Source organism: Orcinus orca, chromosome 13 (assembly GCF_937001465.1).
Source record: "Orcinus orca chromosome 13, mOrcOrc1.1, whole genome shotgun sequence".
Lineage (NCBI taxonomy): Eukaryota > Metazoa > Chordata > Mammalia > Artiodactyla > Delphinidae > Orcinus > Orcinus orca.
Genome location: NC_064571.1, coordinates 69,134,319 through 69,152,743, shown reverse-complemented (window position 1 = coordinate 69,152,743; position 18,425 = coordinate 69,134,319). Strand labels below are relative to the sequence as shown.

General features: G+C 38.0%; 1 protein-coding gene across 1 annotated transcript in view; it reads left to right on the top strand.

The window, feature by feature from the left end:
• WDR43 (WD repeat domain 43) overlaps nt 1–11,656 on the top strand; it is a 47,280-nt gene extending 35,624 nt beyond the window's left edge. The window contains exons 12-18 of the mRNA XM_004268173.4: nt 3,266–3,352; nt 3,950–3,981; nt 4,972–5,035; nt 7,071–7,184; nt 7,692–7,761; nt 9,905–9,954; nt 10,056–11,656. Coding sequence (XP_004268221.1) covers nt 3,266–3,352; nt 3,950–3,981; nt 4,972–5,035; nt 7,071–7,184; nt 7,692–7,761; nt 9,905–9,954; nt 10,056–10,238 — 600 coding nt within the window. The 3' untranslated portion in view covers nt 10,239–11,656. The remainder of the gene's footprint in view (nt 1–3,265; nt 3,353–3,949; nt 3,982–4,971; nt 5,036–7,070; nt 7,185–7,691; nt 7,762–9,904; nt 9,955–10,055) is intronic.
• The last annotated feature ends 6,769 nt before the right edge of the window (nt 11,657–18,425 follow it).

Genomic DNA, 18,425 nt, shown 5'->3' with positions numbered 1-18,425 from the left:
TGCAGTTGAATCAATTGAATATCTATATGGAAAAAAATGCATCTCAACTCTTTCCTCACATCTTACACAAAAGTCTACACAAAAATAGGTCACAGACATAAATGTATAAACCAACCCTCAAAACTTCTAGAAGAAAATAGGAGAAAATGTTATGCAGATTTGCATGGAAAAAGCCTTCTTAGGTTCATCACAAAAAGCATGAAACACTTAAGGAAAAATTGGTCATTTGGATTTAATAAAAATTAAAAACTTTTCTCTTGAAATGACACTGTTAGGAGAATGAAAAGGCAGGCCGCAGCCTGGGGAAAAAAACCCAACTTATACATCAAAGGATTTATATCCAGAATTGATAAAGAACTCTTAACTCAGTAGTGAGACTCAACTCAAATAAAAAACAATTGGTAAATGCGTGAACACATATTTCATAAAAGAATTCCAGTGGCCAGTGAGTGCATGTAAAGGTATTATACATCTTTAATCATCACAAATGCAAATTAAAACCACAGTGAGATAACACTACATACCCATTATAGACTGATTAAAATTTAAAAGACCAGTACCATCTACTGGGGAGGATGTGGAGTAACTGGAACTCTCATATCTTGCTGGGGGAATGTAAAATGGTACGCCTACTTTGGAGAACAGTTGGGCCATTTCTTAAAAGTGAAGGACACATCTACCATAAGATCCTGCCGTTCTACTCTTAGGTGTTTACCAAGAGAATTGAAAACAAATGTTCATACAAAGACTTGTACATGAATGGTCATGGCAGCCTTATTTTTAATAGCCCCAAACTGGAAAGAACCCTGAACACATGAAGGGATAAATTGTTATCTAACAATGTAAAGAATGTATATTGCTTCATCAGCAACATGAATGAATCTCAAACTTAGGCTGTGAGAAAGAAGCCAGACAAAAAAGTACATACAGTTTGATTTCATTTATAGAACAATTCTAGAAAATGCAAACCAGCATGTAGTTCAGTGGTTGCCTGAGGACGGTGGGGTGGAAGGGAAGGATAGAATGTAAAGGGTCCAAGGAGACTTGAGGGTGATAGAATGTTTATTACAGTGTTTGTTTCATGGGTAAATGTATGTCAAACTGATCAAATAGTACACTTTAAATTGTGCACTGTTATGTTTCAGTTATAATACAGTAAAGTTTAAAAAAAAATCCCATCTTCAGTATCATCTTCTTGCTACTTGTAGCTGTGGTTTATAGTCTTGGCAGAAGTTAATAATGCTAACTCCTCTATTCATTATCATTTTGCTTGGTTTGGGATAACTTATTTTTTTTGTGTATTTTTAATTTGAAAATTGTTATCATAGAACCTCTGTCTTTAGTGAGCACAAGGATTATCTGAGAGCTTGTTACATTTTTCTGTCCTGCAGTTTGGAATAACTTCTAAATAGCTAGGCCATACATACCATTATTTGCCTGTGACAGTTTTGGTTTACACCTCTTAACTTGGTGTAATTACTAATAGTGACTCCTTTCATTCACAGAAGTGTCCCAGTTTGGACAACAAATTATCTGATCACTTAACATTTAGAGCACTAGAGGATTTCACAAACCATGTATTTTTCAAACCTTCAGCCCTACATTATGTTTCTTAACCAAGCTTTTGGTATAAATAATGTGCAGCAGCAAGTTCAAGATTGTATTCCTTGACCTAAAGTGCTACTATTCTACTTGGCCATTTAAGACAGTGAAGCCTGGTAGTTTGGTGAACATGCTGTGAAAATTGAGTACCTTAACAAAAAGAGATGCAGACATAGAAAACGGACATGTGGGCACAGGGGGAAGGGGGAGTGGGATGAATTGGGAGATTAGGATTGACATATACCCACTACCATGTATAAAATTGATAGTGGGAACCTGCTGTATAGCACAGGGAGCTCAGCTCAGTGCTCTGTGATGACCTAGATGGGTGGGAGGGAGGTCAAAGACGGAGGGGATATATGTATACATATAGCTGATTCACTTCCTTGTACAGCAGAAACTAACACAACACTGTAAAGCAACTGTACTTCATTTAAAAAAAAAAGTATTTGTAGACTAGTTCAGACAATGTTCCCTGTAACTTGTACATCATTGGAACTTTGTGATAGCTGATCTATAACAAAGACTTGATTTGAGGGATGTTTAGTATCATCAGACACCTTGTGAATTATTGTTTAACTTCTCAGCATACTTTGCTTTGAACCTTGTGTTCTGATTATTTGAAAATGACAATATTAGGACAGTCCATCCGTCAGTTCCCCAGTGATTATGTATAAAAATACATAATCTTTCTTTTGCATAATAAACTTTGTAATTATGTCAGTGATAGTTTTTAAATAGTACTTGATAGATTTAAGAAGGGTTTGGTATAAAGATATTTTTACAAGCAAATAAAATCCATAGGGAATTTTGAAAGGGTATGTTAAGACCATTAAAGTAGGTTGAAAATGAACTTTCCGCGTTTTTGCCCTGTAATACCTCTACTGTTCATATCCTGAACATGATCTTTATAGCAACAACAGCCAAAACATAGCATGCACCAACCATTAGGGAAGTTCCTCTAGTTGTAAACTCTTTTGAAAGATAAATATTTAAAAGTATTAAAGAGGAAGGGGGTGGTATCTGGATTTTGAAACCTGAAAGGACTCATTTCCCACCCTCTCCTATAGATGAAGCATCTGGGTGGGGTTTGGAGAAACAGAAAGGCCTGCCAGAATTTGGACTAATCTGCTCTATCTCCTTTTCTATCCATACAACGTGGGGTGGAGACTGCGTTTCACCCTTAAAGTTTTTGACTCAAGCACTCATTATATGATCTTTTGATTGGCTTAAAATTTTATCAAAAACATTTAAAAGGTATGTTTCCTTGTAATGTGATTTTAGTGTGTTTTGCTCACTCTTGTGTTGATATGACAAGATATGTTTCATAAAACAAAGGTTTGAGAACTTCTCTAAAGTGGTGTATATACCTGTATTTAAATGTCGAGAGGTGTTCTTTTCTGTTTTATATCAAAAATTAGCTTATAAGAATTTAGAATTTGTGGAGCAGAAACTTGTTTAATGGAGTAAATGTCCTGATACTTGAAGCCTGTACTTGTCTGATAGCCATAAGACATAATATAACATTCTCCATTTATTCCTAATCTTTATTTGCTACAGTTGAGTATTGCTTGGTTTTTAAGATAATTTTTAGTGACAGTATTCCCTGTAGTGTCCTTAGTTTCTGAGTATGCTTATTTACATTTTTTTTTTTTTCTCACAGAAAGTACTTCAAACTAGAAACTTAAACCTAATAAAGAGAACTGTACTAAGGATGCCCCTGCATGCTGTCATTCCGTTGTTGCAAGAGGTAACTGAGTACGCTTCTCATTTTAAGGTCCTAATGCTATGACTCAAAGACAAAATCCAGTATTCAGAGAAATGGATTTGCTGTATGTAAGCAAGCAGGGTATTTAGAGTCGATGATAGATGATCACTAGATCTACTCAGACAAAATTTGCCTAATCTAGATTTTTTTCTATGTATTTTAAAAATTGAGATATAATTTACATACCTTTAAGGTGTGCAGTTCAGTGTTTTATAATATATTACAGATTGTGCAATTGCCACATCAAAAAGAAATCCAGTACCCACTAATCACTCCCCATTTGTCCTTACCCCCAGTTTCTGGCAACCACTAATCTATTTTCTGTCTTTGTGTATGTTCTGGACATTCATTCATATAAATCCTAGCCTAGATTTTTATCAGATAATTATTTTTAGTTTGGGAATGTATTCCTAGATTATGTTAAATTGGTTGAACATTTAGGAGTTAGGAAATTTAAGAATAATGATTTCCTAATACAGTCTTTCTTTCCCTTGTTCTTATGGATGTGTTATCATGGGAATTCATGGAGATTGGCTGCCTCTGAAGTACTGTTGCTAATACTGTTTTTCTCCTCCTCAGCTTACAAAGAGATTACAAGGACATCCTAATAGGTAAGATGTTTAGGCGACTTAAATTGCTTTGATTTTATAAATATTTTAAATGTGATTGTTTAAAAACAGCAGTGTCTGGCAGCATGAGATTACATAGTAGGTAGCCTCAGATTCTAACTAATAAAACTCAAAGTGTCAGATATTGCTCTCTGCACTTATTTTAAATTGAATGATTCTTATTTCTCAGACTGTATTATAGTTTTTCCTTCCTTCAGAAAATTGGAGGTTTTTCAGCTTTATATATCAGGTCATTTAATGGGTTAGTCTGATTTAATAATTCAGGCCTAATCACGATGTGTAAAACCGGACATCTGTAGAACTTGCTCAGCCTCTGGTAGTTGCTTAAGACGCTACAAGGAAAGATTTTATATAACTAAATTTTGTGGGTCTTTTTTGCTAATTTGATGATTAAATATTTATATAAGGTGTTGATATCTCAAAGATCTCAGCTTGCACTATAGTATTATCAGAGTCTATAATATAGTTTTTCTTTTCTAAATTTTTTTTCGTGATAGGCTCCATTAGCCTTTGGAACTCACAGAGGAAATCTAAAGATTTCATTAATTAGGCCCGGCTTACATTTTTGGTCTATATTTGTCTTTTAATGTTGGTGTGGAAATCTTTTGCTGTTTGTACCTGATGATGAGTAGATGATGGGCTCAGATATGAGCATAAAATGCAAAGTCAGCTGAGCCCAGTTTACTGCCTTGGTATCAGCTAATTACGAAGTAAAGCATAGGTTTTATATCTGGAATTGAATTATTTTAGAGGAAGGGATTTTTGTCCTGTTATCTAGTCCATCCTACTACCCCCTCCCTTCCTCAAAAGATGAGTATATTACACAGACCTCAAATAGACCCAGTGAAAGAATGAACGACTGTCATATTCACAGTGGTTTATTTATTAGAGTCATTTTCTAGATCTTTATAACTCCGTTGTATTTAATTTTGAATTTGTGAATATCAGTTGATTTGTTCTTTTTTTTTTCAGTGCTGTTATAATGGTTCAGTGGCTAAAATGCGTGCTAACGATCCATGCATCCTACTTATCCACAGTAAGTCTTTTCACCTGTAGTTGCTGAACAGTTTGGCTTTGATAAGGATTATCAACTGATGGCTTAACAAAACCATTTTCTCTCCATCTACCCTTTAACCATCAGCTGCTGCTTTTAAAGAATTTGTTTTTTCCCCAGGTGCAATGTCATGTTGTCATCATTGTTACCTTTTATAAACTGGCCCTTTTTTGGCCCAGATTTTAAAAGTAATATATATTCTGTAGAGAAGCTTGAAAAATACAGAAAGGAGAAAAGTTACATACTAGTCTTCAGGTGTTTTTCTATATACATACCTGTTTAGCAAAATTATCTTTACATTGTATGTATCTCTCCCATCCTCTTCTAAAAGCTTAGTAGCTTTTTAAAGTTTATATCTATGCTAACATATCTATATTACCTTGTGATAAAAATGAAATAAATATCTTAATACCTGACATTTTGCTGGGGCTACTGTCAGCTCTTGATTACCTATACAGATGGAAGGGAGGGAGCATAAAATCATAAAGCAACACCAAAAAACCCCCAGTTTTATATGTCACAATATGAGCTGGGTTATTGCCACATCATCAATTTAATTATAGTTTAAGCTAGAAATAAAATTATGCAGTTGACTCATTCTTCTTTTATTTGGTTATCTAGAACCTTACAATAGGTTTTCTTGAAAGATTTTAGTGGATAGTTGAAAATTTTTAATTACTCCTTAAACTATAGCTCTTCCCTTCTTAACAGTTTCACCCAATTCTTGCCTGATCACTGTCCCTTGTTCTCTGTCTCAGGATCCTTTTCCTTCAGTAGTCTGAGATAGGAAAAACCATTGGTTAACCTGTTTTGAGTTCGGCAGTTCGTTCTTTGTATATCTGTGGAGATCTCTGTCAGGATGTTAAAATGTGCGGAAGAGATAGGAAACAGTAAGAATGCATATTGGGTTTCCCTGCTTACAGAAATCTTGGGAGTTGGATTGGGGGCAGTGTCTGAGTGGCGTGGTGATGGGCATGGAAAGATTACCACAAGCATAGGACGACACTCATTTTGTGACTTCATTGAATTGCTTAGAAGCAAAAAGAGCCCTAGGTGGACTTGTAGTGAAATCCCTTCTGGAATCAACCCCTAAGTTATAACTACTGGAGTAGTAGTCGTATAACATTCTAGGTCAGGGCAAAATAGACCATGGAAGTATGGTACAGGGTGGACTCCAGCCCAAAACAGTTTTCTCTCCTCAGAAAACAGTGCTCTTCCCCCACCTTTCCTTCATTTCTTCCTTCCTTATCAGATATCTTTAAGTACCTTCTCTAAGTCAAGGACTGTGCTAGGCATGGGGGCTTTAGTAATGTACAGACACTCTCATTTTTACTGTTTAAAGTTTAACATTTGAATGAAACACTCTTATTTACTCTCGTGTCAGAGATAGGAGGGCAAGTAAAGGCTAATTAAAGGGCAAAGAGTGGGGTCCCTTTTTCTGAAGCTCTGGAGGGACAAAGAAAATTTCCTGCTTTAATTTCTGAAGTATAACTCAGAGGGTTAATTAACAGGAAGTATGTTTGAAATACCATAAGGTCAGCTTTGTATTCTGTCACTTTGTCCTGCTGGTCTCTGGAAGCTGTGAAAGCTTCCTCTAGCTGCTGGGACCTAATGGAGGGAGGTAGTGTGATATCATCAGAGAGGAAGTTTCAGAGTGAAGCCCTTTTTAGCCCAGAGGTATGTGCTTGGGGTTACTCTTTAGTTAGTGTCTCCTTTATATTGATCTTCTCTGAAATAATAAGATCAACACAAAGAAGTCCCACCCTGCAGTTTGTCTCTTCTTGCAGTTTCTCCTTCGGACCTTGCATCATTATTTTTTTGCTGTTAGGACAGTAAAGACCTCTGAAAATTTGAGACGTTGCTAGGCTGTGTGACAAGCAGCCACTGCCACTGGAAGTGCAAGCATTTGCTGGGGGCTGAATACTCAGGCATATCTGAGCATGATTTATATATTTGTTATCCATGTTTTATTATAATAGTATCAAAGTATCATTTTTTTGTTGCTGTTGTTCCTTAGTTGCCTGACCTGGTACCCCAGCTGGGGACACTGTACCAGTTAATGGAAAGCAGAGTAAAAACTTTTCAGAAACTCTCCCACCTTCACGGAAAGCTCATCCTTCTAATCACGCAAGTGAGTAAATCAGATTGTTTTGTGCTAAACTTTTGAATGTGATGGGAATGGAGAGAGGAATAAGGATTGTTTACCTGAATGTTGAAAGCACCCTGTTTCAGCAAAAAATTGGTAAATCAGGACCTAGTTTTTGACTAGGAAATGTTATATATTTGACAGTAAGTTAACTTAGTTCTACCTGTGTCAGCTTTAACTCGGAGGTTCTCACCGTCATATTTCAGTTGTTAATACAGTTAGAGTGGTTGTGGTGCTATGAGCAACGAGTCACAGGGTATTTCTACAGCTTTTTGTCGCAGAAAGAAATTGGATTACCTTAAAAGTATTTTCAGCCTTTACGGAGTAATTCTTTCTTGTATTTGACGAATATGCCTTTTGCCCTGTATTTGATCTACATCGTATTAAGGTCATCTGTTACAGTGGTTGCGGATGAGTTTACTGTTGGGGAACGTTGTGATACTTGAGATAAACTTACACTCTACTTCACAATAGCACTTGATTATCTTTCAGGTTACAGCATCAGAAAAAACGAAGGGACCGACTTGTCCTGCACAGAAGGCAAAGTTGGTGTATGAAGAAGGTAAAGCTTGGGGCATAGGCTGAACATTTAGTTTTTCACATTGACTCAGTTCTGTGACTTTGTAAAAACATCAGTGTGAGATCATGCTTTGACACACACCTTCCCTAATAAAACGGGCAAGCTTGTGGCAAAACTGGCAAAAATGTGATCAAATTAAAAAAAGTGAAGGCACAAATATAATACAGAAACAAAAAAGGGCGTTAGGTATGGAAGAGATTTGAAGAACACTATGAACAAACTATGTCAATACAAAAAACCTAGATGGTGTAGGTAATTTCTTGGGAAACTTTAATGACCAAAATTGACTTAAAAATAAAAAGAAATAGAAACCTAGAACAAGCTAATAGCTTTAAATTGATTTAGTCAAAACCTTTCCCCGTAGGGTACCAGACACAGGTTTTATAAGTGACTTTTACCAGTCTTTAAGGAACAAGTCATTTTTGTCACGTACAAACAATTTAGACATTTTATGAGTCAAAATCGGACAAGTATAGTCAAGAAAATAACATCTCAGGCCATCCTCAAATATCCTAAGTAGCAGATTGATTACAGAAGTGCTTAAGTAAAATAATATGTCATTACCAAGTAGAATTTATTTAAAGATTGTAAGATGATTTAGCATCAAGAAATCTGTTAATGTAGTTATTACCATGTTAACAGGTTATCATGAGCACTGTCTATTATTTTAATAGATATAGAAAAATAATTCAATGAAATTCTGTCTTAGTACATCTCATTATTTGATAATCTAGTCACACCATTGAAATATTCAGATAAGCAAGTTTACTGGATACCAAGATCTAGCAAAAAGGAATCAGTAGCATTATTATGTCTCAATAATGTATTGTATGTCCATAATGTCCCGGTTAGAAATGTCTTAGGAAAAAAGATCTTATTCACAGCAGCAACCAAAACTATGAAGTACCTAGAAATACCTCTAAAAAATGAAACAAAACCTTTATAGAGAAAACTATAAAATATAACTGAAGGACATAAAAGCATACCTGAATTAATTAATTATACTTTTTGTGATTTTCCCCCCCCCTGGTTTTATTGAGATATAATTGACATATAACACTGTGCTCGTTTTAGGGGGGTACAACATAATGATCCTATATGTATATATTGTGAAATGATCATCACAATGTTTAGTTAACATCCATCACCACACAGTTATAAATCTTTTGTTCCTGTGATGAGAGCTTTTAAGGTTGACTCTCTTAGCAGCTCTCAAATAAACGTTACAGTATTGCTAACTGTGGTCACCGTGGTGTACATTATCTACCCAGGACTGACTTATCTTATAATTGAAAGTTTGTGTCTTTTGACCTTCACCCATTTCCTCCACCCCTATCTGACAACTCTGGCAACCACCAGTCTTTTCCCTGTATCACTGAATCTTGTTTTTGTAGATTCTATATGTGAGTGAGATCACACAGTATTTACCTTTTTCTATCTGACTTATTTCACTTAGCACAAAGCCCTCAAGGTCCATCCATGTTGTTGCAAAGGGCAGGAGTTCCTATTATTGCATGGCTGAATAATAATCTATTTTGTGTGTGTGTGACATTTTCTTTATCCATTCTTCCATCAATGGACATTTGGGTTGTTTCCCTGTCTTGACTATTGTAAATAATGCTGCAGCGAACATGGGAGTGCAGTTATATCTGAGATCCTGATTTCGTTTCCTTTGGTATATTTTTAGAAGTGGACTTGGTGGATCATATGGTAATTCTATTTTTAATTTCTTGGGGAGTCTTCATACTGTTTTCCATGGTGGCTGAACCAGTTTACATTCCCATCAGCAGTGCACAGGGATTCCTTTTCTCCACATCCTCGGCTTAGTTTTTTGTTTTTTTTTTTAAATTATTTTTTTAATTGAAGTATAGTTAATGTACAGCGACTTAGTGTTTTAGATGGGATTTTGTTAGGGTTTTGATACTTCGTCCTGATCAATGAGATCTTGATGGAATAGTATAATACATGTACTTTTATGCAGATAAGAATATAAACAATGTTCCTTCTTGGTTGATAGCTGAATATATTTCTAAAAATAAATTCAGGAATCTGATTCTTCTTAGCTTTCTGGGCTCTGTCCTCTGCTTTGATCACAAAGTTAAAGCTTGTTTCCCCCTTCTTGCAGAATCTTCTGAAGAGGAGTCTGATGATGAAATAGCAGATAAGGATTCTGATGTGAGTAATTTGTTTCCTGGTACATGAATCTGCCTCATATCTTTGTACCCTGTAAGAACGAGGCCTTCAATTATGCTTTCCTTGCTTAATATCTCTACCAGGATAATTGGGATGAAGATGAGGAAGAGAAAGGAGGTGAAAAAGATGAGGATGTTGACGAAGAGGAAGAAGAGGATGCTGAAGAAAAAGATGAAGAAAATGGTGAGGACAGAGACGTGGCAAGTGAAAAGGAATTAAATGGAGATTCTGATTTAGATCCTGAAAATGAAAGTGAAGAAGAATGAACAGAGGAACAAGTCAAATGAACTATGGAAACTGGCTCACCTTACCCACTGCTGCCGAGTTCTCCTATGGAGGGTTGTCTCCGTGACAGATGCCAAGGACCGCTGCACATTTCCAAATTCCTAATGGTGGCTCCCATGCCACTTTGCTGTCTTGAGCACCCCAGACTTAACTGTGTAAATAAGAGTTTCATTCAAATGTTAATAAACTTTACACAGCAAATAGATACATTTTCTGCAGTGTACTGACATGAGTGTCCAATATATGGTATATTTTTATAATGTAATATCCTGGTATGATTGGTTATGCCAAGAATTGATGTAAGTGAAGATAAAGACATTTCCCATGTAAGGGTCAAGAACTGGACTTTTGTGAAGGAGTCAGCTCTTATCTCAGGTTGGTATCTTTCATCACACCCTGGTATGAAGCAGCACTAGTGAAAAAATTTTAATTTGGTACATTTTCATAAAATGTGAAGGGATAAACTAAAGACTGGAGTAAAAATGATTGTGACTAAAAAAAATAAAATCACCAGTATCCCTAGCTTCTCTATTGACTGGTAATCTGATTTGAGTCAGATTGAATATTTGGAGTGCTTCCCCAAAACAACCACTTATTTTTTAAGCTGTCATGTGAAGTATTTTTTTAAAACACAGAAAAATTATGATAATTTAAAAACTAAAGAATTAGCCATATTGAGGATTTTTCTTGACTGCAAGTTGCCTGTAAAGAATCATCAGTGTATAGATTTAGAAGTGCTCGTTACCTGCAACTTTTTAAAAGATTCAGTTACAGCTGCTTTTGAAGAGGTTTTCATTTTTATTTAAATTACTAATGGGTCAAAGAACAGTTGTTTATTTTTTCTCTTTGGTTTTAGATATTAATGATAACCTTGTTGGAATTTTTTTCCAAAGAAAATATTTTTATAATTCCATAATTTAATGTGTTCCTTTTCATTACCCACTCTTGGCAGTGTTAGGGTATGTTTACCTTAAAATAAATCCGACTCAAGATTTTTTATGTATGTATAAAGAAATATTTTGGTGTGCTACAAAAGCCTTCTCAAATTATCAGTAATTTTTTTTTGTTTGTTTTTTTAAAAGAATGAGCCAGTATTTGCTTAGTGCTCTCTAGGGAACATGCAGATGGAAGCTCAACTGTAAGAAAGGGCTGGGGAGATGGGTTTATTTTTCCCACGTGTGAATATGTAAAACATAAAACCATTATCTCTGAGGGACTTCTGATATCGGTGGCAGACAGATTTCTGTGCTCAACTAATAGAGCTGGAGCCATATAGAGCATCTTGGGAAAGTTAGAGTCAGCTACTGGTGTAATGTATAGTTATATTTGTCTATAAATGGAGCTGTTTATGGCAATTTAATACCATTCTCTTTGTAAAGTGAATAAATATTCATCTTTACCCAGTGCTTGTCTTGTGGTATATGTAGGGGAACACAGCCACAGGTTTGTGCTTGTGGTGTGAAGGTTTTAAAAAAATCATCTTACTCCACTAGCATTAATAGATAAATGCTTTCAAGGCTTTTTGGATAATCTAGCATTTGTAACAAAGTGAAGGAACCAAGAACTTTGTTAGGAGCTAGTGGTTGTTTCTTGCCCCGCCTGGCAGGGCCGCGCTCCCACCACCCGAGGTTGCGGTGGCAGTCACAAGGGTGCACGTGCCCATGGCTCAGGCCAGTGTCCTGTGGCCTGGGTCAGATTTCCCCCGCACCTGGCTCTACCTAGAGAACGGTAGTAATTGCTTACTGTTTCTTGTTTTAGACAAATCCAGAGTTAAATTACAAACTTGTTGCAAAGACTTTTCTAGTTTCAGGGTATTCCACTCCTAATCCAGACAACAAAGTTTTGAGTATGTGGTGGTGTCTTTTTTGAGGTTAATTTTTCTTCCTAGCTTTTTTATTTTTAATAATTAACCGTCTCTTCATGATCAAATCAAGGATCACATATTATATTTGGCTGTCATTGCTTTGTTAATCCAGAATATTCCCCATTCCCGCTTGTGTGTGTTTCATGATTTTGATATTTAAGTAAGTCCACATAAATTAAGCTGTGTTACAGAATGTCCTACAGTCCAGGTTTGTCGGATTGCTTCCTTATGATTAGATTCTCATTTAAATGTTTTTTGGCAAGAATACTAAATAGGTGGTGATATTTGAGGTTAATTTGTAAAAGTAAATTCTTTTTGGGCATAGATGAGTATATTAGCATGTTTTGATGTAAGTAGATGTTGAGGCTTCAGGTTTGGGATTTTTGAAGCCTTAGTGCAGAGGGATGTTTGAGGGTCAGAAATGGGATCTAGGGACTTCCCTGGTGGTACAGTGGTAAAGAATCCACCTTCCAATGCAGAGGACGCAAGTTTGATCCCTGGTCGGGGAACTAGGTTCCCATATGCCGTGGGGCCGCTGAGCCCATGTGCCACAACTACTGAGCTTGTGCGCCTCAACTAGAGAGGCTGCATGCTGCAAACTACAGAGCCCACGCACCCTGGAGCCTGTGCGCCACGACTAGAAAAGAAAACATGCACACAGCAATGAAGAGCCTGCATGCCTCAACCAAGACCCCATGCAGCCAAAATAAATAAATAAAAAGAAATAATAAAAAATGAAAAAAAGGGATCTGGGTAGTGAGATAATTTGGGTACATTGATGCTATATATGTAAGGCTGTTAAGATTTTTGTGGAGGTAAATTCTCAACAATGTACATTCATTCATGTAACATATTTATTGATTGTCTACTCTCAGATTAGTCCGTTGCTTGGTACATATACATCACTGAGTAGCAGTGAATGACAGTGAATAACTAACTAATAAGGAGCTGACATTCTATCAGAAGTATGCAGTAAACTAACTGTACAAGGTATAGGAGTAAATGAATTCTATATAGTATGTTAGAAGATGGTGACTTCGGGGGGAAAAGAGTAAGGGTGTTGGGATTAGGGAGTGCAGTTGCAGAATTAAATATGTGATCAGGGTAGGGCTTATTGACAAGAGATTTGAACATAGACTAGGCGGAGGTGAGGAAGTTAGCTAAGTGGGTATCTGTGGAAGAGTGTTCTAGGTGGAGGAAATGGCATGAGCAGAGGCCAGCACATGTGTGATGTGTTGAAACCACGAGAGGAGACCAGTGTGACTGCAACGGAGTGAGAGGTGATGGGGACTTAGGCCAGGGTAGTAGTAATGGGCTTGGTGATAGTTGGTTAGTTTCAGGGATTGTTTCTAGTTTAGAGCAAGCTGGGTTTCCGAGAGGTGTGAGGAAAAGGGGGGGAGTCGGGTATGACTTGCTGCAGCACCAGGATGAAGCTGTGGGTGGAGCAGCTTAGGGGAGGGAGATCAGGAATTGGATTGCGGACATACTAAGTTACAGGTATCTGTTAGGAATGCAAGTCCATACCCAGTTGATTGAGGGGCGAGTTTGGATGGAGGGTCAGTAAAGCCACAAGACTGGGTTTGCTTCTCCAGGGAGTGAATGTGCATAGGAAGAGCACCCAGCGTCGGAGGAGAGGAGAAACCGCAAGGGACACAAAGGGGGAAGGTGAGGTAGGGGAAATTGAGGTTTACTTACTCTACCATTTTCTTTTAATTCTCGACATCCTTCAGCTGTAGTTTCTTTGAGCTGTAATTGATATTACTGGTGGATCCTTCCCGGCCGCAATGGCTTTTGTGATGCCCTTCATGTGACTGCTTGTTGATCCTTTCTTGGAAGGCTACTCGGGCATAACATTTGTTCTCTTAATGCAGTAGTGTTGTGGTGCCTTTGTGACACCTAGGCACTGTCCCTCGTCACGTGTCCAAGCTGTACACTGGATCACAAAACCGGCGCAACGAGAGACCGCAGCGGTGTAAATGGACTAGCAGGCATCATTCGAACAGGAACACAGTAAGGAAGAAAGCATAGGGTAGGTGGCGCTCTCTCTTCTGTACAGTGCTGGCTGACTTGGTGTGAGAAAATGGAATTGTACTTGTCAGCACTATAATGAATATTCATATATGTGTGGGTAATTTTTAAAATATGAAAATAGTTCTGAGAACAGGGTGATTATAAATCGCACTTTAGCAGGTGACGGATGTCAAATGGAAAATCCAAAAGTTGAAAGTTACCACTTAAAAAATTACCTATCTGGCATATTCTTTCCGGGTAATAGTGGCTCAAAGGCCAAGGGAATATTATTCTTTTTGGACGCTAAAGTTTAAAAAGGATTTCCTAATGGAAATAAGTATGTAGGAAAACATGTTGTTACAGCCTTGCCTTTGGCCTTGTACTTTCTTTTGTTCTAGTTTGAAAGAGGGGAAGGGATGTGGTTGTCTGGCAGCGCAGTCGCTGAAGTCCCAGACAACTTGGCTGCCTCAGCTGAGCCTGTGCGGGCATGATGGTCCAGAACTGGGCCACTACTTCCACAGGATCAGAAACGTAATTTTGTCCTTGTCCCTAGACTTGATGTATCAATAGTTTCATACAGTCAGAACATCAACCAGGCTTCCAAGAGAAATTGGTATTTAACTGGTGTATTTATTAATAGAAATGCACTACACCTCTCCAGTGGGGCAGTGTTCATGTTGGGTGGTGACATGTCTCTCTTTGCACAGGAAGGTCACACAGTAAAAACCAGTTTTATAACTGGAAGATTATCTTTGCACCAGAGTGTGGAATTGGAAGAGACATGAATTGGATGGTTAGTGGACAGCGTGTAGTCGGTACTAAGGGCGTTGGAATTCTTGGCTTCCTTGCATGTTGCTCTGACCCTTCTCCTTTTATTTTTATTTATTTATATTCATTTTTTGCTGCACGTGGAATCTTTTAGTCGCGGCACACATGTGGGATCTAGTTCCCCGATCAGGGATAGAACCTGGGCCCCCTGCATTGGGAGTGTGGAGTCTTACCCACTGGACCACCAAGGAAGTCCCCTGACCCTTCTTTTAACAGGACCGTTACTGTGGGTGGGATGTCGGTGTTTGGGTCTCCTCAGGCACCCACTTAGGACTGCCCGTTAGGGTGCATTCTAATGATTCAGGGACCATGAGTACCACCAAATATGGTTACACCTAAGAAACAAATTTGCTATTTTCTGCCAAACTTTGACTTCATTAATTATCCCCAACCTGGCAAAGTCTGCACTTCCCCACCCCCCAATTTTTTTGTATTATTATGGTAAAATATACATATAATTTAACCATTTTTAAGTGTATAGTTCTGTGGCATTAAGTACATTTCCATGGTGGTTCAACTGGCAAAATCTCTTAATTGGTGATTTTGGTGGAAGGATCAGGTTGAGGAAATGAAAGCGAATATGAATACAATGAGTCTGTTGTGGAGACCCCAGAGTTAGGGCCGACAGCTCCAATTCTGGGTCCGAACTACAACATGGCAGTGATAAATCTGCTTAATTTCTTTTTTCGGTCTGTGACAGGAGAGTAACGACAATGCTGTTTGTGACAAGGATGCTATGAGAACTGAATGGAGCAGTGTCTGTGGGACACTCAACACGAAAGCTCAGTTCGTGTTAGGCATTTTCCAGTATGGGAGAGGGGGAGGGGCGCAAATTTTAAGGGAAACTCCTTTCTGTCTCTGACATTTTTTAGAAATTCAGACAGAGCCTTATGCGTAAGCACAGTCCTCCTTTTCCACAGGTGAAAAAGTGAACTTAAGTCTTTTTTCTGTAACGCATTTTAAAAATCTGTTGTTTTACAAGCTATGACATTCATTGAGTATATTTTGGAACATATCAAAAGCATAGGGCTTCCCTGGTGGCGCGCAGTGGTTGAGAGTCCGCCTGCCGATGCAGGGGTCACGGGTTTGTGCCCCGGTCTGGGAAGGTCCCACATGCCGCGGAGCGGCTAGGCCTGTGAGCCATGGCCGCTGAGCCTGCGCGTCCGGAGCCTGTGCTCCGCAACGGGAGAGGCCACAACAGTGAGAGGCCCGTGTACCGCAAAAAAAAAAAAAAAAAAGCATAAAGAAGGAAAATAAAATGTTAAGAGAGGTTAACCATTTGTAACGTTATGGTGTATCTCCTTTTAATATTTTTCTCTTTGCATGAGTGCATACACATTTTTCTTATGAAATTGGAATCGCATATTAATATTATTCTGTCACATAAAATATTGTTAATTATCCCTTGAAAGAAGAATGCTTGTGGTTCTACCTTATTAAACTTGAACTTACTCTCCTATTATAATTTGTTATAAGTAGTGCTACGGTGAAGTTCTTACCTTTTGTATTTTTCTTTAAATGTATCCTTATGAGATATTCCCATGAGTAGTGTTACTTAATTAAATACATGAATATTCTCTTCAGACTAAAGAAATTTGCCAAAACCCTTTTCCAGAAAGGTTGTGTTGATTTTCAACCCCACAAAATAGTGTGTTTCCACCTCATCATGAACCTCAGGTCACCTGCAATTCTGTTGCCACTTGTATTTCTTAAGAGTATTGTGGGTTCAGGTTCTTGTCCATGCTTAAAGGGATTGTCTTATTTACCTATAAGGGCTTTTTATATATTAAAGATACCTCTTGCCAAACAGATGGCACAAATATTTTTTCCCAATTTGCCTTTTATCATACTATTTTCCTTTATAGTTTTCTTATTTTTAAGCTTAATAAATTTCCCCCTAGGAAGATAATTCTTGTATAATATTTTGTTCTAGTCGTTTTATGTTGTTTTTTTTTTTAATATTTACCTCTATAGTAACTGGTTGTGATGTATCAGTGCATTATGAAATAAAGTATGTTGCAACCACCATTTTTCAAAGTAGAAAAGGTAATTATAGAAAAGATTGGTGCATTGCATGTAGTTAAGGGTAACTGTTTTAGAGGTTGCATGTGTTTCTGTGGGTAAGACGTTTGAAAGCTGCTGCTCTCATCCATATGGAATTATTTTTGATATAGCTGTGAGATGAGGCTCTAACCTAGGATTCCCCTGCACACACCAGTATTTTCCACACTGTTGAATACTGTTTACTGTGGACTGAATTTGTGTCTCCCTAAAATTCGTATGTTGAAACCCTAATCCCCAATGTGATGTTATTGGAGATGGCGCTTTCGGGAAGTAATTAAGTCATGAGAGGGGAGCCGTCATGATGGGATTGGTGCCGTCATAAGAAGAGGAACAAGAGAGCTTGCTTCCTTTCTGCCGTATGAGGATATGGTGAGAAGACTGCCATCCGCAAACAGGAAGCAGGTTCTCACCAGGTACCGGATCTGCCGGCAGCTTGTTCTTGGACTTCTCAGCCTTTAGAACTGAGAAATGAACGTTTGTGTCTAAGCCACCCAGCCCATGGTAGTTTGTTATAGCAGCCTGAACAGACTAAGACCCTGCTTTCCTATCCCATAGGCTTGTGCTTTCTTCGCCATATGGTAGGTCTGTTTCAGTCTGTCCATTCTATTCTATTGATCTCTCTTCTTGTGCTTTGTAAGTCATTTTGTTGTTGTTGGTACCTTTTTATACTTCTTTGAAATATTTTCCTAAATATTTTTGCCTTTTCATTCTTCCATATTATTAAAATAGTAAAGATTCTTTGGTTGTAAGAAAGAAAAACTTACTAGATGCAGCTTAAGCAAAACAAATGTAGTATTACAGTTTCAGAGAATCTGTGTACACAAGCGGAAACAGCTGGGGAAGAACCCTAGGGCCTTTGGGTGGTCCCTTATTTGCTGCCCTCTGCTGCCCTCTATTGCCTCAAAGTTCTCTCTGGCTGCCTTACAGTCCAAGTCTATGATGTTATAATCCAGCCACTTGCTGATTCTCAGGAGAGCTGGATATTCTCTGCCTCTCCAGATCCCCTCTCCACCTTTCTCCGTCTGCTCTTCGCCCTCGGTGGTTGAGTTTTACAAACTGCATCAGCCCAGCTCCCTTTCCTGGCTTCAGGGGGGGTCAGCCAAGTGGGTGGTACTGGCAAGTGATGGGAGGGTGGGAGGAGAGGAGGGCTGAGCATTTATTCCCCTGGGTGAGCCCTTTGCCCACCACCTCTGAACCCCTTCTCTCCTCACTTGCAATGGTTTATATGCAGAGGTAACCACTGTTATTTTAGATTCTGGATCTCTCCAAACCTTTCTCTATGCATTTGCGTACCTACAGATGTGCTCTTAGGAATTAAGTAGTTTCTTTGTTCCCACATAAATGGTATCATACTGTATGTAGCATTCTGCAACTTGAATTTTGCTTTTTATTACTCAATATA